The sequence below is a fragment of the Neoarius graeffei genome, chromosome 4 (genome assembly GCF_027579695.1).
Source record: "Neoarius graeffei isolate fNeoGra1 chromosome 4, fNeoGra1.pri, whole genome shotgun sequence".
Classification (NCBI taxonomy): Eukaryota; Metazoa; Chordata; class Actinopteri; order Siluriformes; family Ariidae; genus Neoarius; species Neoarius graeffei.
The window spans coordinates 84578583-84601627 of NC_083572.1; the positions used below are offsets into that span (position 1 = coordinate 84578583).

Consider the following 23045-nt stretch of genomic DNA (forward strand, 5'->3'; position numbering starts at 1 on the left):
GACTGAGGACTGAATGATGTTTACACCAGAGATATTCATCACTGTGTCTACATGATCACTTCATATGCCTTCAGGTTGACAAGGCAACCAACACAGATCTAATGCGAATGCAGCCTAAGGAGAGACCAGGGCGATATGGACACGGCCCCCCCTTCCTGCGCACAAGCACACTGTCACGTTCACACACGTTCTCACCTGGAGCCCGCAGCCAGTATGTCTGCAGGGTGAGTGTGAGATAGATATATATGCATGTGTGTTTGTATGTATTTTATTTATAGAATACATACATACACACACACACACACACACAAAGCTGTTGTATCAAGATTGGCTGCACTTGGAACTCATATTTTTCTTTCTCCTTCAGCTGTACCGCAGCGACAGTGACAGCTCCACTCTACCAAAGAAGTCCCCTTTTATTAGAAACACTCTGGAAAGAAGAACACTGAGATACAAACAAGTGAGCAAAAGAAATCTCCTCAAAAATGACACAATCCCTGTGTCTGAAATCACTCACTCGTTCACTACTCCCTATATAGGGAATTACTATATAGAGGACTGTATAGTGAGCTCGTTGGTAAAATCAAAAAGCACTTTCGGACACTACTCCACCACGCTGTTATTTACATCGTTACTGTTGCACAATTAAAACGTGCCAGATCAGTCAGCTGGTGGGTTTTCAAAATGATAAATCCATGCATGTATTTTTGTAATAAATCCATATTATACTGAGCGCATTTCCCACATTAATCAATACCAAGTAGCTGCATCTTTCAGTTCTTTTAAATCAAGGCTGAATACTTTCTTCTTTGTCGCTGCATTTTATTAAGTCAAATTTGAGGCTTTTGATTTGATTTCTTTCAGCGCCACCACAATGCATGATGGGATGCATTGCTTGGTTAGTGACCATCGGTTGTACGCTACTTTTCATGATGCATTGTGGGATACTTTGAGTGCACTAGGGTGTAAGAATTCGCACTATACATTCAGACAGCACTACAAAATGGTGAACTCACTATATAGTCCATATAGTGAGTAGGGAGTGATTTCGGACACGGGGAATGACTTTCTACAGGTAAAAAGATTCTTTACGCACCTTGATGTTTCTTAATTATATATTTTGTGGCCTGTATTGACTTTTTTTAAAGTATGAAAAGTTGTACTACTACTACTAAAAAAATAAAATGTATTTTAAACAAATTCTAGTAAGAAGTCAGTCCTGTTAAATCACGGTGATTTGTGTGTGTGTGTGTGTGTGTGTGTGTGTGGTGTCTAACTGTGAATGGATCCTGTGTAAAGACTTGACTTAAATTACATTTTTACATGTAAAAATCCACCAAGTGTAATGCCTACAGAGTAAAGTGATTCACAGAAATAATTATGTAAAGACAATAAATTATACTTTTTAAAAAAATATAAAACATAACTGAGCATTGCTTGTGTCTCCTTTCAGCAGTTAAAACGTTTTACTGCACTTTTAAGTTTGTAGCAAATGTAAATGTTTTGTGCATCAAGGCAGAATCTTTTTCAAGAAGAAGTTGTGAATTTCTCTCCCTGTGGTTCCAAATCAGTTTGTGTATATACAGTATGTCATGTACATGTCTGTGTTGCAGCAGCCTCACCGTTCCTCCCTGGCCGAGCAGCCCACCCGTACCTCCCTGGATCTGGAGCTGGACCTCCAGGCGTGCCGTACGCGGCAGAGGCAGCTGAGTGAGGAGCTGAACGCTCTGAGAGAACTGAAGATGAGGTTGGAGGAGCCAAGTCAGGGGCCTCAGAGTGTCCGTGGCCCAGTGGATCTGCCTCACTGGGCCCTGAGGGACGAACGCTTCCGCAACCTCCTGCGAGAGGCCCACAGACAGGTACTGCACATCATCTAAACATCACCATAACATGGTAGAGTGAAACAGTAGGACAGATGCACAAGATGAGTGATGTACCTGTACATGCATATGCGCACATGGTTGCTAAAGGCACGCTCTCACCTGTGCATCTTTAAAGGAACAGTCCACCGTATTTCCATAATGAAATATGCTCTTACCTGAATTGAGACGAGCTGCTCCGTACCTATCCGAGCTTTGCGCGACCTCCCAGTTAGTCAGACACAGTCAGACGCGCTGTCACTCCTGTTAGCAATGTAGCTAGGCTCAGCATGGCCAACGGTATTTTTGGGGGCTGTAGTTAGATGCGACCAAACTCTTCCGCATTTTTCCTGTTTACATAGGTTTATATGACCAGTGATATGAAACAAGTTCAGTTACACAAATTGAAATGTAGCGATTTTCTATGCTATGGAAAGTCCGCACTATAATGACAGGCGTACTAACACCTTCTGCGCGCTTCGGCAGCGCATTGATATCTGAGCTCAGATATCAATGCGCTGCCGAAGGTGTTAGTACACCTGTCATTATAGTGCGGACTTTCCATAGCATAGAAAATCGCTACGTTTCAATTTGTGTAACTGAACTTGTTTCATATCACTGGTCATATAAACCTATGTAAACAGGAAAAATGCGGAAGAGTTTGGTCGCATCTAACTACAGCCCCAAAAAATACCGTTGGCCATGCTGAGCCTAGCTACATTGCTAACAGGAGTGACAGCGCGTCTGACTGCGTCTGACTGACTGGGAGGTCGCGCAAAGCTCGGAGAGGTACGGAGCAGCTCGTCTCAATTCAGATAAGAGCATATTTCATTATGGAAATACGGTGGACTGTTCCTTTAATATGTTTAACTCAAAAACTTGTGGGCTACAGGGTGGAGGAGTGACAGCATATGACTGGCCATCAGATTTCCATATCAAGTTTAAATTTTAACTCGTGCTGCATTCGATGCAGAAGTGGGAACTCGGAAATTACATAATGTCCAAGCTCGGCGCGTTTGAGCTACAAAGTGGGGAAAAAACATGGACGCATTCATGAAAGTGTGTGTTTGGGTAGCAACAATCTATTCAGCCAATATTAGTAATAATTCATTTTTTCCTAGTCATAAATAGCTTTAGTCGAAGGCAACATGTTATGAATTGAATTCACACCTCATTCATGATGAATGTTAAAATGTTGAGTTAAATTTAGCTATTCTTTATCAATGTCAAACAAATACAAACACTGTCTTTTCACACCTCATCCAAAATTTGTAATGGTTTCCTAAAATTGCTCGATATGACCCGATATGTGAAAGTAATTTTGTACTAATCTAGCATCTAGAAGATGCGAGATTCATATGCTAACTATTTTATAGGAAATCTCATCTCATTATCTCTAGCCGCTTTATCCTTCTACAGGGTCGCAGGCAAGCTGGAGCCTATCCCAGCTGACTATGGGCAAAAGGCGGGGTACACCCTGGACAAGTCGCGAGGTCATCACAGGGCTGACACATAGACAGCCATTCACTTTAGAGTCACCAGTTAACCTAACCTGCAGGTCTTTGGGGGAAACCAGAGCACCCGGAGGAAACCCACGCGGACAACATGCAAACTCCACACAGAAAGGCCCTCGCCGGCCCCGGGGCTCGAACCCAGGACCTTCTTGCTGTGAGGCGACAGCGCTAACCACTACACCACCGTGCCGCCCTTATAGGAAATCATGTTAAAATAAACTTAACATCAGAAGAAGAAACCTTTGTCACATGTACACTCAAGCACAGCGAAATTCCTCCTCTGCATTGAACCCATCTGAAGCAGTGAACACACACACACACAGAGAACAGTGAGCAGCTATGCTACAGCACCCAGGGAGCAGTTGAGTTGAGGGTTAGGTGCCTTGCTCAAGGGCACTTCAGCCATGAAGTCATGATACAGAGGGAGGGGAAAACACTGTTCATTCACTCAACACCCCTCACATTTTTCCTGCCCGTACCAGGAATCGAATCGGCGACCCTTTGGGCTCAAGGCTGCTTCTCTAACCTTCAAGACCATAGCTACCCCAGCCATGGGGGCAGTTGTTAACAGTAGACTCAAAATTTAACTAGATAATACACAGAACAGCCGTTAAAAAATAAAATATGGCCCTTACACACTGCTGTGCATCCATTTCTACTTATGTCACGGATTTTAGGAAATGGTTTCTGTGGTGGGGCGGCACGGTGGTGTAGTGGTTAGCGCTGTCGCCTCACAGCAAGAAGGTCCTGGGTTCGAGCCCTGGGGCCGGCGAGGGCCTTTCTGTGTGGAGTTTGCATGTTCTCCCTGTGTCCGCGTGGGTTTCCTCCGGGTGCTCCGGTTTCCCCCACAGTCCAAAGACATGCAGGTTAGGTTAACTGGTGACTCTAAATTGACCGTAGGTGTGAATGTGAGTGTGAATGGTTGTCTGTGTTTATGTGTCAGCCCTGTGATGACCTGGCGACTTGTCCAGGGTGTACCCCGCCTTTCGCCCGTAGTCAGCTGGGATAGGCTCCAGCTTGCCTGCGACCCTGTAGAAGGATAAAGCAGCTAGAGATAATGTGATGTGTGTGTGTGGTTTCTGTGGTTTATATTCATGAGCAAACAAGGTGGGTTTTTTTTTTGGTTGGTTGTTTTTTTTTTTTAAATCCGTCTTGAGATGTGAGTAGAGTTTAGTATATAAATCATGCAAGTGTTGTCATGTTCCTGTTTTGAATCTGCATTTTTCTGGTTTTATTCCATCCTCTCTCTCTCTCTCTCTCTCTCAGGCGATGCAGAGCAGACAGGAGCAGAGGCAGGAGGAGGCAGCTGAGAGGAGGTTGCGAAAGGCCTCTAAAGAAGTGCTGCAGATGAGGGGCCAGAGCCACAAAGAGCCGCTCCCTGTACATACTTTCAGGTACACCTCCACCTCCGTATTGTAGCTTTTATCGCCCACTGGCTGAAAGGCCCGAAGGGGGATTATGTCATAGCGATGTCTGTCTGTCCGTCCCTCTGTCCCGGGAAAGGTGCTCACTTTCTGAAATCAACTCCTCTCACAATTGTTGGAGGAATTTCACAAAACTTGGCAGGATTCTTTGTTACATGTCGGTAATAGACCCCTTCGCATGTTTGTAAACAAACCGACCGTTGCCAGGATGCGCGCGCAGCCTGGACCCAGAAACAATGGCATAAATGAGTTACATAAATAAGTTAACTCTAACAAGTGGACATCGCCTACCGGATCCGCATTTAATTAAAGAGTGGACGGACGATGTTAGTAAGTTCCCTGGTATACAATGGCCAGATATATACTCGTACCTTATTGACAAGACTTCAGTGTACACCCACGAAAAACTTCGTGCCTACAAATCTTTAGACGCATATGATTGTTATGTGCGGGCATGTACAACTTGATTAACAATGGGACATTCATATTCATTTTGTTTTAATCAAATTATGCCAGTGATGTGATGGCAATGTGGCTTTAGCTACAACAGCAAATACCAACACTAAACAGCAATTTGCAGGAGGGAATGGCATGAAAGGAATGATAGTGTAAAGAGTGCAGCTAAGAGAAATCAGAGCTGCGTAAAAAGCGAGAGGCAGAGAGCAGAAATGAAACTGAACGGGGCGGGAGCTAGGTTAGAGCAGTCAACGTAAGTTGGCGTTTAGAGTGAGGGCACACAATTTTACCTTTCCATCCTTGCTTTAAAATTGTGATTTTCGGCATACACAAATAATGATGGCACAAAATCTGGACTGCTTGAGTCAAGCGAGACCTCTCCTACAAACAAAATTGCACGCAAAGCTAAGTTAACATGCTAACAATATTCATTACATTGTGTAACTATGACCCAGCTAATCAGACAAACGTTACCAAAGTATTTTGCTACATCAATAAACGAAGAATAGAAAGAATGAAAAAAGAAAGATTTAATAAATAGCCTGATCTTACCTGTGATGAAGTGGGCGCTGCAAACCCGCGCATTTTTGATAGTGCTTTCACCCCAGTCGACACGTTTGATGGCTTGTAGCCATAGACGTCAGCGATTTTTTTGGAATGGGTGAGATCCTGCTGGAATTCTGAACATTTTAACCCCATCACTGCTATGATTCTGACACCCGACAACACAACTAGGCATTTCTGAGTCTTTTTTGGGTCCAGGCTGCGCGCGCAATTTCCGCTTACGTATGAATGACGTTTACTGCGAAGGGGTCTATACGTATATTGTAATTTGGTTAAATTCAGTCACGTTTTACCAGAGTTACAGCCCTTGATTAACAAAATTATACTTTGACAATTTCATGAGAGTGTGTTTTCCTTCTGAAATCAACTCCTCTCACAATTTGTGGAGGAATTTCACCAAACTTGGCAAAAGGCTTTGTTATATGACGGTTATACACACATTGAACTTTCATTTAATTTGGGCAAATTTTACCAGAGTTATGCCCTCAATTATTAACAAACTTATACTTTGGCAATTTCATCAAGGTGTGCTTGCTTTCTGAAATCAACTTCCCTCACAGTTTTTATCCCCCGCTGGCCGAAAGGCCTGAAGGGGGATTATGTCATGGTGATGTCCGTCCCAGGAAGGGTACTCGCCTTCTGAAATCAACTCCTCTCACAATGTTTGGAGGAATTTAATGAAACTTGACAGGATTCTTTGTTATATGTTGGTAATATGCATATTGTAATTTTGTTCAATTCAGTCGCATTTTACCAGAGTTGTGGCCTAGTTGCCAGCGGGGGATATTGTGCTCTCAGAGCACTCGGGGGGTTTAATAATCACCTGTGTATTTATGCTAAAACAATTATCCACCTCAGGCTCAGTGAATATCAACTTCATCTCGGTTATTATTCATTGATATTCACCTCACCTTCGGCGAATAATTGTTAATTAAAAAATGGCATGTTTAACAAAGAAATTCTTATCGCTGATATGGTGAAGGGTTTTTGGGGGTTTTTTTTGTGAGGAGACATTTATTTAGCGTTTATGTTAAGAGTCTCAGATATAAGCTCGGAGTCTTGGTTTCAGTTTCCTTCATTTACTCAGTAAAATCACAGGTGTGCGTGTGTGTGGCTGGTAAGTGAATGACTGTTTGTTTATCTCAGCGTTAATGTCAGTGAGACCAGGAACTTGTCTCTCATACATTCCACAGTATTAAATCTATCTATAAACCATTTAAAATGTGCAACCTGTTGTACATGAATAAATTAAACATTCGGTACATGTACATGCACACTAATATTCCATTACTCTTACGGATATGACCGTATTCATGGGGGAAGTTATGACCTAGTGGTTAGAGAAGCAGCTTTGGATATGTTGTACATCACTCTGGATAAGAGTGTCTGCTAAATGCCATTAATGTAATGTAATATTCAGAGTTTGATACGGGTCATGTAAACTGCATATTCCCAATTCTGCACTTTCTGATAAAGACGTGTGGAATATGCCAGTATTATTTGGGTTTTAGGAGCATTCTTTGGACATGTGTACAGCGCATTCGGAATATGTCTTTCAATTGGGATTTTTGTGGGGTTTCACCTGTTGTACACAAACCATTTAGACCAGGGCTTTTCAAAGTGTGGGGCGCGCCTCCCCTAGGGGGCGCCAGAGTTCTTCGGGGGGGCATAACGTCAGGAAAAATAAACCAGAATAAGTTACTATTGCGGACATTTAGCGAACTTCAGCTAGCCTTTGCCAGAGACAAAATGGATCGATTTTTAGTACCTAAAGCTACAGTGAGTGAGGAGACAGAGTCTGGGCCAAGCAAAAAAAGAAGGAAGTATGACCATGATTATCTAAAGTTTGGATTTTCATGGACTGGATCTGAAGATGCTCCACTGCCACAGTGTGTTGTCTGCCAAGAGGTGCTAGCTAACGATGCTATGAGATGTTTAAAATGTGTAAAACAAGATGTTTAAAATGTGTAAAAAAAAAAAAAAGATGTTTTAAAAACGCACATGTTTAAAATGTGTAAAAAAAAAGGTTTTAAAAAGCACAGATGTTTAAAATGTGTAAAAAATGTTTTAAAAAAGCACAGATGTTTAAAATGTGTAAAAAAAAAAGAAGTTTTAAAAAAGCACAGATCTCAGTGCTTTTTTAAAACCTCTTTTTGTACACATTTTAAACATCTGTGCTTTTACACATTTTAAAACATCTGTGCTTTTTTAAAACATCTTTTTGACACATTTTAAACATCTGTGCTTTTTAAAACATCTTTTTTACACATTTTAAACATCTGTGCTTTTTAAAACATCTTTTTTACACATTTTAAACATCTGCTTTTTTAAAACCTCTTTTTTTTTACACATTTTAAACATCTGTGCTTTTACACATTTTAAAACATCTGTGCTTTTTTAAAACATCTTTTTTACACATTTTAAACATGTTTTAAAAAGCACAGATGTTTAAAATGTGTAAAAAAGAGGTTTTAAAAAAGCACAGATGTTTAAAATGTGTAAAAAAGAGGTTTTAAAAAGCACAGATGTTTAAAATGTGTAAAAAAGAGGTTTTAAAAAAGCACAGATGTTTAAAATGTGTAAAAAAAGAGGTTTTAAAAAGCGCAGATGTTTAAAATGTGTAAAAAAAAAGAGGTTTTAAAAAGCGCAGATGTTTAAAATGTGTAAAAAAAAAGAGGTTTTAAAAAGCGCAGATGTTTAAAATGTGTAAAAAAGAAAGAGGTTTTAAAAAGCACAGATGTTTAAAATGTGTAAAAAAAAAAAGAGGTTTTAAAAAGCACAGATGTTTAAAATGTGTAAAAAAGAAAGAGGTTTTAAAAAAGCACAGATGTTTAAAATGTGTAAAAAAGAGGTTTTAAAAAGCACAGATGTTTAAAATGTGTAAAAAAAAAGATTTTTCAAAAAGCACAGATGTTTAAAATGTGCAAAAGAAAAAATAAAAATGTGTACAACAACCATTTTTTTTAAATACGAATGGAACATTAAGTATAGCAACAACAAAAATTGTAAGGGGGGGGGGCGCTGTTGTTTATTTGCTCTCTGAGGGGGGGCTGACTCTCCCACACTTTGAAAACCCCTGAGATAGACAATCGGAGTATGCACGGCTGCACGTAAACAGGAATATTAGGAGAATATTTATTTTCATTAGCAGTAGGAACATTTTCAAATAAGGGCAGAAACCAGAACTGTTATTCCATGTAAACATGGTGAATGTAATTGTTGGTAAATCACTGTGGTATATGCAGAAGAACACACTCCAGACTGTGCTGTTACATGAAAATAATACACGAGGCATGCGTTATTTTTGTAGAACGGCACAGTCCGTCATATGTTATCCCTTACCTTAATCAACACCACGTGACCAACCAAATCTGAAGATTCATCAGAGCTGTGCTATATATGATATTGACTCATTATCATTGCTGGATTACTGCTGGATTGTGATATGGAGATGGTCTGATCATGAAAGTAGAGATGTACGCCCTCATACTGAGTCCCGTCTCACTTGGGCTCTGCTCCATCGTTCTCATCCTGTCCTTTGCTCTAACAGAGAGAAGATGGCTTTCTTCACTAGACCAAGGTTCAACATCCCACCGTTGTCAGCCGACGACGTGTGACTCTCCTCCTGGACGCCATACTATCAGATATGAAGTATTTGTGTTTTATTTTTTTGTATCCACGCCCATGAAGTAATTAGAGCAACCGTATAGTTATTTCAGCACAAAGAACAAAATGAAAGTTTTGCAAATTTCATTCATTACATTCAGCTGCAAAAAAGGTGTGCATGCATGCAGGTGTGCGTGTGTGGGTGTAGATGTGAGCGTGCGTGTGTGTGTATGCATGCATCCATGCACACACCCATGTATGTTAATTTTTTTTAACTATGTTTTGTGTAATTATTGACATCCCGACTGATTTCCCTTCCTTTTGTAGGGAAAACGGTTATTTTATAAGAAAAGAGATGATCTTTTACTCCTGTACAATGGACTTCTGAAATTGTTCGTGCTTACGTGAGGCTGGAAGACGGGAACAAAGTCAGTTTAGACAAATTCACTGTACTGTAACTTATTTTATAGTACTTTTCCTTGAAGGAAATAAAACTGCTTCCTGCTTTTTTTTAATGTATTTTATAAAGTGTAAAACAAATAGCACTTACTGTAAGTGTTTGACGTACAGTAGAATGAAACTTTCAGCTGATTTTGTTTCTGTTACCTGATTGGTGTTATTTGCATAAGATGTCCACTTTTATTACAGTTGTCATTGTCATTTGTGCTATTGTTTTAAAAAATTAATATTACTTGTACTTTTCAATATATAGATGACTATATGAAACACTGTGTTCAGATTTTTTTTTAATGGCGTCTGTAGGAACATCTGCAGTGTTACCTCTTTTGTAAATTTAAAAATCATTAAACAGTAAAAGCACAATTGTTTGTGATCATTTACAATTAATTTGCGCTAGCAACACTGGGGCAAATTGTTACTCTCAGGATCTTTCTATTTTATTATTATTATTACCTCGGAGTCCACCAGGGGGCGAGGTATTGTGTTTTCAGTGGGTTTTTTTGTTTGTTTGTTTGTTTGTTTGTTTGTTTGTTTGTTTGTTTGTTTGTGATGTTATAGGAAAACGGCTGGACCAATCTTCATGAAACTTTCAGGATAGATGGGCATTGGTCTCAAATAGATCCTCCAACATTTTGAGGGTCATCCGGTCAAGGTTACCAAAAAGGTCAAAATCATTTTTTCGCGATATCTTCATTCATATTCATTCAGATGTTTTCTGATTGGCTGAGAGCAGTACGGTGTGTTCTGATTGGCTGGGAGCAGTACGGTGTGCAAATAAGAATCAGAATGAGAATGGCCAAGTATGTTTATGCACAAAATCAAAGTCAAGGTCACCAAAAAGGTCAAACTCGTTTTATCGTGATATCTTCCTTCATATTCATCATAAGTGCTACTGGGTGAGGTTTGTTTTGCCTGGCAACACATTGTTTATCTCATCTCATCTCATTATCTTTAGCCACTTTATCCTGTTCTACAGGGTTGCAGGCAAGCTGGAGCCTATCCCAGCTGACTACGGGCGAAAGGCGGGGTACACCCTGGACAAGTCGCCAGGTCATCACAGGGCTGACACATAGACACAGACAACCATTCACACTCACATTCACACCTACGGTCAATAGATAGTTTTCACATGACGTTACAGAGTCGGGGATTCCCTGGTGGCGGCCATCTTGCGGGGCAAGCTTACCGTACAGGTCACTGAGCACACATTGTAACGCGCAAGTTACATTTATTTATATATTATTTACATTTATAGTTACATTATTACTATTTAAAGCTAGCAATGGTGCACACCTGTTGTATTCACAGCTGTCGTAATAGGTCAAATGATGAAGTCAAGCAGAGCTTTTATGTAATTCCCACTGTACAGGAGCACGAAGGTGAGCAAACAATATATATTACAAAGTTTATACTGGCATGGTACTGTAATACCACTAATGGATGTAAAATTTGTCTTAAATCAACTCGATATTATACACACACATATATATATTTATATGCAGTGTTGAGAGCTCTAAAATTCCAATGTTTACATACCTAATTAGGACACGGCTCTCACTTGTTTTTATATGGTGGACTTCATGGACCCAGCCACAGACAAAATAATTGTATGACTCCAGCGACTTGTATGCTTTGAGGTCGTCAAGTGTGTAAGCGCTTTTAGTATTCACGAAATAGTTCACAATATCAGGGTACGATATGGATGGCAGCCCTGCATAGTCACTTGAAAATGCTTCTTTGTCCACTTCGTAGGGGTCAATTCCCCCAATCAAGGCCAGTTTGGCTGCATACCGTTGTCGTGAGATGTCGTCCAATGTATCCATATACTTCCGTTTGCTTGATTTTGCCGGCATTGATCTTTATTTTAAAAAACTGACTATATAACTCAATAAATTCGTCCGAGATAACGTAGCCAGTAGTGGCGATGGTCCGTTTTGTTTGCCCCGCAAGATGGCGGCTGGGGGGCATTCCCCGGAATGCCGTGATGTCAGTGAAAACTATCTATTTAGAGTCACCAGTTAACCTAACCTGCATGTCTTTGGACCGTGGGGGAAACCGGAGCACCCGGAGGAAACCCACGCAGACATGGGGAGAACATGCAAACTCTGCACAGAAAGGCCCTCGCTGGCCACGGGGCTCGAACCCGGACCTTCTTGCTGTGAGGCGACAGCGCAAATCACTACACCACCGTACCGCCATGTTGCTTATTATTATTATTATTATCCTACTGTTTTTTAGGACACTATTTCTCCCTCAGTTTTTAACCAATCACCAAATTTCACATGCAGAATATCTCTGGGCTGAATTACGTTTTAATGACTTTTGGTGGTGATGCGGATCACAGAACCAGAATGATCCATGAAAAACGGGATTTTTTTCATTCACTTATAACCCTGTCTTCTCATGAATTGTTTTTGTGTTCAGGGCAGCAGGGCACAACTTTTCCCAAACTAAGCGTCATTCTCTATCTCTTACCATTCTGGATCGTACAGACATCCAGACATCCCAGTTTGTAACAGCTCGCACAAATTATTGTGACTTTAGTCACAGCATCTATCTAGTTTTATATTTAACATCACCAGATCCACTTTAATATGGGTTGGGTTTTTTTGTTTGTTTTTTGTTTCTTTAAATTGTAATGTCTACAGCATTCAGCTGATGCTTTTAACCAGAGTTGACTTGCAGTAGTGCTTCATAGTCTTTATCAATAACATCATCAGACTTGCACTAATAGATTTTGAGGGAGAAATACTCGTCTCGTCTCGTCTTCATCCGCTTTATCCGGGGCTGGGTTGCGGAGGCAGCAGTCTGAGCATGGAAACCCAAACTTCCCTTTCCCCAGACACCTCGGCCAGCTCCTCGGGAAGAACACTGAGGCGTTCCCAGGCCAGCCGAGAGACATAGTCCCTCCAGTGTGTCCTGGGTCTTCCCCAGGGCCTCCTCCCAGGGGGACATGCCTGGAACACCTCCCCAGGGAGGCGTCCAGGAGGCATCCGAAAGAGATGCCCAAGCCACCTCAGCTGATTCCTCTCGATGTGGAGGAGCAGCGGCTCTACTCCGAGCTCCTCCCGAGTGACTGTGCTTCTCACCCTATCTCTAAGGGAGCGCCCAACCACCCTCTAAAGGAAACTCATTTCGGCCGCTTGTATCCGCGATCTTGTTCTTTCGGTCGTTACCCAAAGCTCATGACCATAGGTGAGAGTCGGAACGTAGATCGACCCGTAAATCGAGAGCTTCGCCTTTTGGATCAGCACCTTCACCATGACGGACCGGTAAAGCGACCGCATCACTGCGGAGGCTGCACCGATCCGCCTGTCGATCTCATGCTCTATCCTTCCCTCACTCGTGAACAAGATCCCGAGATACTTACAGTGCTGCTTGAAAGTTTGTGAACCATTTAGAATTTTCGATATTTCTGCATAAATATGACCGAAAACAACATCAGATTTTCACACAAGTCCTAAAAGTAGATAAAGAGAACCCAATAAAACACATGACACAAAAATATTATACTTGGTCATTTATTTATTGAGGAAAATGATCCAATATTACATATCTGTGAGTGGCAAAAGTACGTGAACCTCTAGGATTAGCAGTTAATTTTTTTTTTTTAAGATTTTTTTTGGGCTTTTTCACCTTTATGATAGGACAGTGTAGAGACAGAACAGGAAATGATCGGGAGAGAGAGATGGGGAGGGATCAGGAAATGACCTCAGGTCGGAATCGAACCCAGGTCCCCGGATTTATGGTATGGCGCCTGAGCCACGATGCCCCCGGATTAGCAGTTCATTTGAAGGTGAAATTAGAATCAGGTGCTTTCAATCAATGGGATGACAATTAGGTGTGAGTGGGCACCCTGTTTTATTTAAAGAACAGGGATCTATCAAAGTCTGATCTTCACAACACATGTTTATGGAAGTGTATCATGGCATGAACAAAGGAGATTTCTGAGGACCTCAGAAAAAGCATTGTTGATGCTCATCAGGCTGGAAAAGTTTACAAAACCATCTCTAAAGAGTTTGGACTCCAGCAATCCACAGTCAGACAGATTGTGTACAAATGGAGGAAATTCAAGACCATTGTTACACTCCCCAGGAGTGGTCGACCAACAAAGATCACTCCAAGAGCAAGGTGTGTAATAGTCGGCAAGGTCACAAAGGACCCCAGGGTAAATTCTAAGCAACTGAAGGCCTCTCTCACATTGACTAATGTTAATGTTCATGAGTACACTATTAAGAGAACATTGAACAACAATGGTGTGCATGGCAGGGTTGCAAGGAGAAAGCCACTGCTCTCCAAAAAGAACATTACTGCTCATCTGCAGTTTGCTAAAGATCACATGGACAAGCCAGAAGGCTATTGGAAAAATGTTTTGTGGCTGGATGAGACCAAAATAGAACTTTTTGGCTTAAATGAGAAGCATTATGTTTGGAGAAAGGAAAACACTGCATTCTAGCATAAGAACCTTATCCCATCTGTGAAACATGGTGGTGGTAGTATCATGGTTTGGGCCTGTTTTGCTGCATCTGGGCCAGGACGGCTTGCTATCATTGATGGAACAATGAATTCTGAATTATACCAGCGAATTCTAAAGGAAACTGTCAGGACATCTGTTCATGAACTGAATCTCAAGAGAAGGTGAGCCATGCAGCAAGACAACAACCCTAAGCACACAAGTCGTTCTACCAAAGAATGGTTAAAGAAGAATAAAGTTAATGTTCTGGAATGGCCAAGTCAAAGTCCTGACTTTAATCCAATGGAAATGTTGTGGAACGACCTGAAGCGAATAGTTCATGTGAGGAAACCCACCAACATCCCAGAGTTGAAGCTGTTCTGTATGGAGGAATGGGCTAAAATTCCTCTAAGCCGGTGTGCAGGACTGATCAACAGTTACCAGAAACATTTAGTTGCAGTTATTGCTGCACAAGGGGCTCACACCAGAGACTGGAAGCAAAGGTTCATATACTTTTGCCACTCACAGATTTGTAATATTGGATCATTTTCCTCAATAAATAAATGACCAAATATAATATTTTTGTCTCATTTGTTTAACTGGGTTCTCTTTATCTACTTTTAGGACTTATGTGAAAATCTGATGATGTTTTAGGTCATATTTATGCAGAAATATGGAAAATTCTAAAGGGTTCACAAACTTTCAAGCACCACTGTAAACTCCTCCACTTGAAGCAGGACTTCTCCACCAACCTGGAGAGGGCAAGCCACCCTTTTCCGGTCGAGAACCATGGCCTCGGACTTGGAGGTGCTGATTCTCATCCCAGCCACTTCACACTCGACTGCAAACCGTCCCAGTGCATGCTGAAGGTCCTGGTTTGAAGAAGCCAACAGGACAACATCATCCGCAAAAAGCAGAGATGAAATCCTGTGGTTCCCAAACAGGATTCCTTCCGGCCCCTGGCTGCACCTAGAAATTCTGTCCATAAAAATTATGAACAGAACCGGTGACAAAGGGCAGCCCTGCCGGAGTCCAACATGCACTGGGAACAGGTCTGACTTACTGCCGGCAATGCGAACCAGACTCCTGCTCCGTTCGTACAGGGACCGGACAGCCCTTAGCAAAGAGCCCCGAACCCCATACTCCCAAAGCACCCCCCACAGAATACCATGAGGGACACGGTTGAATGCCTTCTCCAGATTCACAAAGCACATGTGGACTGTTTGGGCAAACTCCCATGAACCCTCGAGCACCCTATGAAGGGTATAGAGCTGGTCCAGTGTTCCACGACCAGGACAAAAACCGCATTGTTCCTCCTGGATCCGAGGTTCGACTATTGGCCGAATTCTCCACTCCAGTACCCTGGAGTAAACCTTCCCGGGAAGGCTGAGAAGTGTAATTCCCCTATAATTGGAGCACACTCTCCGGTCCCCTTTCTTAAAAAGAGGGACCACCACCCCAGTCTGCCACTCCAGAGGCACTGTCCCCGACCGCCACGCGATGCTGCAGAGGCGTGTTAGCCAAGACAGCCCCACAACATCCAGAGACTTGAGATACTCAGGGCAGATCTCATCCACCCCCGGTGCCTTGCCACCGAGGAGCTTGAAAACCACCTCCATGACTTCGGCTTGGGTAATGGACAAGTCCACCTCTGAGTCATCAACCTCCGCTTCCTCAATGGAAGACGTGACGTTGGATTGAGGAGATCCTCGAAGTATTCCTTCCACCACCCGACAGTGTCCACAGTCGAGGTCAACAGCTCCCCACCCGCACTGTAAACAGTGTTGGCAGAGTACTGCTTCCCCCTCCTGAGGCGCCGGACGGTTTGCCAGAATTTCTTCGAGGCCGACTGATAGTCCTCCTCCATGGCCTCACCGAGCTCCTCCCAGTTCCGAGTTTTTGCCTCCGCAACTGCCCGAGCTGCGGCATGCCTGGCCTGCCGATACCCGTCAGCTGCCTCCGGAGTCCCAGAGGCCAACATGGCCCGATAGGACTCCTTCTTCAGCTTGACGGCGTCCCTTACTTCCGGTGTCCACCACCGGGTTCGGGGATTCCCGCCACGACAGGCACCGGAGACCTTGCGGCCACAGCTCCGAACAGCTGCGTCTACAATGGAGGTAGAGAACATGGTCCACTCAGACTCAATGTCCCCCGTCTCCCTCAGAAGCTGGGAGAAGCTCTCCCGGAGGTGGGAGTTAAAGACCTCCCCGACAGAGTGCTCGGCCAGACGTTCCCAGCAGACCCTCACCATACGTTTGGGCCTGCCAGGTCTGTCCGGCTTCCTCCTCCGCCAGCGGATCCAACTCACCGCCAGGTGGTGATCAGTTGACAGCTCAGCCCCTCTCTTCACCCGAGTGTCCAAGACGTAGGGCCGGAGATCAGATGAAACGACAACAAAGTCAATCATCGACCTCCGACCTCAGGTGTCCTGGTGCCACGTGCACTTATGGACACCCCCTATGTGCGAACATGGTGTTCGTTATGGACAAACTGTGACTAGCACAGAAGTCCAATAACAAAACACCACTCGGGTTCAGATCGGGGAGGCCGTTCCTCCCAATCACGCCCCTCCAGGTGTCACTGTCGTCACCCACGTGAGCGTTGAAGTCCCACAGTAGAACAATGGAGTCCCCAGTCTGAGCACCTCTCAGTACCTCTCCCAGGGACTCCAAGAAGGTCGGATACTCTATACTGCTATTCGGCCCATAGGCACAAACGATAGCAAGAGCCCTCTCCCCGACCCAAAGGCGCAGAGAGGCGACCCTCTTGTTCACTGGGGTAAACTCCAACATATGGCAGCTGAGCTGGGGAGCTATAAGCAAGCCCACACCAGCCCGCCGCCGCTCACCGTGGGCGACTCCAGAGAAGTGGAGAGTCCAGCCCCTCTCGAGGAGCTGGGTTCCGGAGCCCAAGTTGTGCATGGAGATGAGCCCGACTATCTCTAGCTGGTACCTCTCAACCTCCCGCACAAGCTCAGGTTCTTTCCCCCCCAGCGAAGTGACATTCCATGTCCCAACAGCTAGCCACTGTGTTCGGGGATCAGGTCGTCAAGGCCCCTGCCTTCGACTGCCGCCTAATCCACACTGCACCGGCCCCCTACGGCTACCTCTGTGGGTGGCGAACCCACAGGAGGTCAGGTCCACGTCACCGCTTTGGGCTGAGCCCGGCCGGGCCCCATGGGCAAAGGCCCGGCCACCAAGCGCTCGCATACAAGCCCCAACCCCGGGCCTGGCTCCAGGGTGGGGCCCCGGCTGCGCCATACCGGGCGACGTCACGGTCCTTGATTTTTGTTTTTTATCCATAAGGGTTTTGGTGAACTGCTCTTGGTCTGGCCTGTCACCTAGGACCTGTCTGCCTTGGGAGACCCTAACAGGGGCGTAATGCCCCCGACAACATAGCTCCTAGGATCATTCAGGGAGAAATACTGTAAAGCTAAATCTGCTTTACATTACAATTTCCTTAACACCATTTGTCCCATTAATTAACACGAACAAACAAATAATACTGAATAATGTAATAGTAAATTAACACGCATTAATTGAATTGTTTTAAACCATTAATGATTTAACTTGCTTATTCAAACCATAACACAAAAAAAAGTTTGCAAAAATTATATTACAGCCTCTTATGAAGTGTTGATTTACATAGTTAAGCAATGGAACTAGCTCCATGATGAATTTTGCCAGTTAACAACCACAAAAATGTTCAGGTGTTGACGTGTTATTCATATCAGTCATTCGTATAAATACGGAGGTGATTATCGGAAATCACACACACTGATAGATCAAGAAATTCAGATTATTTTTCAATAATCATCTCAAGCGACTCGGCAAAATGGTGGCCGATTGCTTTGTCACCATAAGTGAGTAAGAATTAGAAATGATGAAAGAAAATGCTGTTCCTGAAAGCACTAAAGATGCTACGAAGTTTGGTGTAAAACTATTCAAAGGTAAGGTGGAATTGTGATTTATTTTATCGATTTCAAAACAAAGTATTTTATGTGACTTGGCGTAGATAAGTGACACAACCCTGCATTACATTTGCATGCTGCTTTTGAACTTTAAAAAAATAAAAAAATCATATTTAAAAAATAATAATTTAAATTATCACCTGTGTATTTATACACAGCGAATGGCAAATAGAAGATGGCGGCGCACACGGGTGCTGCGGCTCGAGGCTCCCCGCTACTTTGCACCCTTTTGTGTTTTTTATGTCTTTCGAATCTTTTCTGGACACACTCTTGCCACAGCAATACCATCTACAGCCGCCAAGATTTGATAAACATTGGATTTCAGGCAAAAACTGAAATTATGATCGCTTTTTCACGGACTCACAACATCCCACCGGAGATAGCGAGACCGACGGGAGCACCATGGGTTGTTGTCGGGAACGGCAGGCGCCGGAGGCGGCGTAGGGAGAGGAAGCAGAAACGTGGATGCCGGGCAGGTCTGCTAGCTCAGCTAAGGAAACAACCACACAGACCTCCGCTACCATCGATCTTCCTCACAAACGCTAGATCCCTAGCAAACAAGATGGATGATCTACAGGCACAGATCACATACAACCGCTTCATCCGTGAGTGTTGCCTGCTGATCGTCAGTGAATCCTGGCTACACCCGCTAATCCCCGACGCTACAGTGGAACTAGCAGGCCGCACCATCCACCGCTATGACCGGAACGAAGCCTCCGGTAAGAGCAAAGGAGGGGGACTGTGTGTTTACGTGCTCGAGGACTGGTGCTCAGACAGCAAGGTAATCAACACCCACTGCTCACCGGATCTAGAGGCCATGTCTGTCCAGTGCCGACCTTTCTACCTGCCACGGGAGCTAACGGTAGCCATCGTGACCGCTGTTTACATCCCTCCCGATGCTAACATTAGCACGGCACTCGGCCTTTTGCTACACATCGTAAACAAACATCAGAGGGCTCATCCGGATGGCGTTCACATCATCGCTGGGGACTTTAATAAAGCATGTCTCAAGTCTGTCCTCCCCAAATTCCACCAGCACGTCAAGTGTGCAACTAGGGGAGAAAATACACTTGATCATGTTTATTCAAATATCAAACATGCCTACAGAGCAACCCCCCTCCCCCACATTGGACAATCAGACCACCTCTGTCTGCTCCTCTTCCCAGCCTACACCCCCCTCAGAAGGCAAACTAAACCAGCCACTCAGACCATCAAAGCCTGGCCTGGAAATGCTCTCCTCCAACTGCAGGACTGCTTTGCCTGCACAGAGTGGAGCATCCTTGAGGATCAGGACCTGGACACATACACCGAGTCTGTCCTCTTCTACATCAAATGCTGCGTAGAAAACGTCACAGAGGAAAGACGCATCCGGGTCTTCCCAAACAGGAAGCCCTGGATGACAAATGAAGTCCAGACCCTGATCAGAGCCCAAAACTCGGCCTTCAGGATGGGGGACAGAGCTCTTTACAGCACCGCCAGAGCTGATCTGAGGAGGGGCATCAAACAGGCCAAGGACTTCTACAAGAGGAAAATAGAGGGATACCTGGAGGACAACAACTCACGACAGATGTGGAGGGGCATCCAGGCCCTAACCAATTACAAAGGCCAAACCCCTCCCGCCTCCCCCAGCAGCAGCACACTGGCAGAGGAGCTGAACAACTTCTTTGCCCGGTTTGAGACCACCACCACAAACCTCCAATCACTGCCTCCCCCTGATTCCAGCACCCCACCTCTTTCTCTCTTGGAGCACGAGGTGAGGAAAAACCTGAGAGCAGTGAACCCCAGGAAAGCTGCTGGTCCGGATGGTATCCCAGGGGCGGTGATTAAAGCATGTGCAGACCAACTGGCAGGGATCCTCACCAAGATCTTTAACCTCTCCCTGACACATGCCACCGTCCCCACATGTCTGAAGGCCTCCACCATCATCCCCATCCCCAAAAAACCTGCCATAGACAGCCTCAACGATTACAGACCAATAGCCCTGACGTCTGTAATCATGAAGTGTTTAGAGCAATCGGTCTCCCAGCACATCAGAGACTGCCTCCCTCCCTCCTTCGACCCTCACCAGTTTGCATACAGGGCAAATCGGTCTACGGAGGATGCCATCGCCCTGACACTCCATACAGCGCTGAGCCACCTGGAGAACAAGAAGAGCTATGTGAGGATGCTCTTCGTGGACTACAGCTCTGCGTTTAATACTATCATCCCAGACATTCTCTTCAACAAACTCATGCAGTTACAGATCCCTCTCCCCATATGCAACTGGATTAAAAACTTCCTGACGAGTCGCCCACAGACTGTAAGACTCGGTCCCCACCACTCCTCCACACTCACACTCAGCACTGGGTCCCCTCAAGGATGTGTCCTGAGCCCTCTACTCTACGCCCTGTACACCCATGACTGCTCTCCAACCCACCCAACCAACCACATTATAAAATATGTGGATGACACCACCGTGGTTGGACTCATCTGTGGTGAGGACGAGACATCGTACAGGGCTGAGGTAGAGAAACTGTCGCTCTGGTACTCAGAGAACAACCTGACCCTGAACGTCCAAAAGACAAAAGAACTCATCATGGACTTCAGGAAGAAAAGACAGGACCATGCCCCCCTCCTCATAAATGGAGAATGGGTGGAAACTGTCACCACCTTCAAGTTTCTGGGCACCCACATCTCCGCTGACCACACCTGGACTTTTAACATCAGGGCCCTAGTAAAGAAGGCTCAGCAGCGGCTGCACTTTCTGCGTGTTCTCAGGAAGAACAACCTGGACACTAAGCTGCTGCTGGCCTTCTATCACTCCTCTGTGGAGAGCGTGCTGACGTACTGTCTGGGTGTCTGGTACGCAGGGTCCACAGCTGTGGATAGGAAGGCGGTGCAGAGGGTCATAAACACCGCCCAAAAAATCATCGGCTGCCCTCTGCCCACCCTGGAACACATCTCCACATCCTGCTGCCTCAGAAGAACCAAGGCCATCACAGGAGACCCCTCACACCCTGCCCACACCCTGTTTGATCTGTTGCCCTCGGGGAGACGCTTCAGGTCAATAAAGTCCCACACCAGCAGACTGACAAACAGCTTCTTCCCATGGGCCATCAGGACTGCCAACAACAACGGACACATACACACACAGTCTCTCACAAACGGACTCACATAAACACCTCCACCCCAACAACCAACAAATTTACCTCCGCTTCTTGTTTAAGTACTTTATATTTATTGCTTTTTATCTGCAAATTGCACATTTTATGTCTCAATTTTGAGAGAGTATAATTAACTCCCTGACGTTTTTATTCCCTGACGTTTTTTATTGTATATTCTGTGTCTCTTATGTGCATTTTATTTTCTGGTGTATGGTGGCTCTGTGGGAGCACCCTCAATTTCGTTGTATCTCCCGGTACAATGACAATAAAGATTATTCTATTCTATTCTATTCTATACTAAAATAATTATCCACCTCAGGCTCAGTGAATATCGGTGAATTATTAATAATAATAATAATATTATTATTATTATTATTATTCACCGATTATTTACTTCACTTTTGGCGAATAATTATGGGTGATGAGTAAATTTAAAAATAATAATAAAGAAGCAGAACATTCTTGTTGCAAATTTGTTTGCTTCAAATACCCTTAAAATATATTTCAAACAGTTGGAAAGCTTTTGAAGAAAAACTATTTCAGACATGTGACGTTTGGCTCAATTCCAAAATCCATTCAAGTTCATCTGCTGGTTACAACGATGATTCTCTATAAATCCCAAAAACAGTCAAGCACTTGTTCTCAAGATCACACTAGCAAGAATCTTAGATGGACGTACGACCTGAAAACATATTTGTGCCTCCATCACCTCGTGGCGGTGGCATAATGAAATGGCTGTCAAAGAAACTTTAGGAAAGAAAGGTCTGAGGGTGACCTGGCGACTTGTCCAGGGTGTACCCCGCCTTTCGCCCATAGTCAGCTGGGATAGGCTCCAGCTTGCCTGCGACCCTGTAGAGCAGGATAAAGCGGCTAGAGATAATGAGATGAGATGAGGTCTGAGGGTTTTTTGTTTTAGTTTTATTGGGGTAGTGTAGATTTAGCCGTGAGTCTTTTGTTTAAGGATTATAGTTATAATGGCTATTATTCCATCCACATTCACTGGATATGAGCAATCGTGTGCTCTGATTGGCTACGCTATTACTAGGATATCAGCTCATATACCATGAGTAGAGAAAAACAAAATGGCGGTATCAAATTTTTAAAAGAAACAAATACGAAAAGAATAGAGTTTATCTCCGCCCCCACCCCGTCCCCAATAGCGCCTGTTCCACACTCCAGCCCAGTCGGTGGCAGTAATGCACCTTTAAGTTTGCCAACCGTCAAAAAAACCCTAAAGAAGAACAACAAAATGTCAGAGCATGTTCCTGAGCCAACCGAGGATGAAATAAAAACTCTACTTGAAAACAAAACCCCCAAAAATACAAAAAAGCAACTAAATATGGAATGAAAGTATTTGATGGTAAGAATGTATCCTTTTTTTATTTTTCAAGAATTGTTATTACTACAGCATTTTTCACAAATTGCTCTTATCATTTTGCCTGTTTGTTTACATTCTAAGTGGAAATGATTTTGGATGTTTTGTATAAGGTTTTTATTTATTGAATTTGCAAAAAATAAAAATGCTCCGTTTCTCAAAATCCAGTGAATGTGGATAGAATAAAACAGTTATTCCACTCAATCTCGTCGTACATGGCTT

At 43.9% G+C, this 23045-nt stretch overlaps 1 protein-coding gene across 3 annotated transcripts in view; it reads left to right on the forward strand.

Moving 5' to 3' along the window:
* The window catches only part of wwc3 (WWC family member 3), a 147548-nt gene extending 137370 nt beyond the window's left edge, over positions 1-10178 (forward strand). For 2 of the 3 annotated variants that reach the window (XM_060919877.1, XM_060919878.1), the window contains exons 19-23: positions 75-224; positions 368-460; positions 1614-1859; positions 4640-4767; positions 9368-10176. In XM_060919877.1, coding sequence (XP_060775860.1) covers positions 75-224; positions 368-460; positions 1614-1859; positions 4640-4767; positions 9368-9434 — 684 coding nt within the window. In that variant the 3' untranslated portion in view covers positions 9435-10176. Of the gene's footprint in view, positions 1-74; positions 225-367; positions 461-1613; positions 1860-4639; positions 4768-9367 lie in introns of all 3 variants that reach the window. The other variant, XM_060919879.1, reaches the window with a different exon arrangement.
* The last annotated feature ends 12867 nt before the right edge of the window (positions 10179-23045 follow it).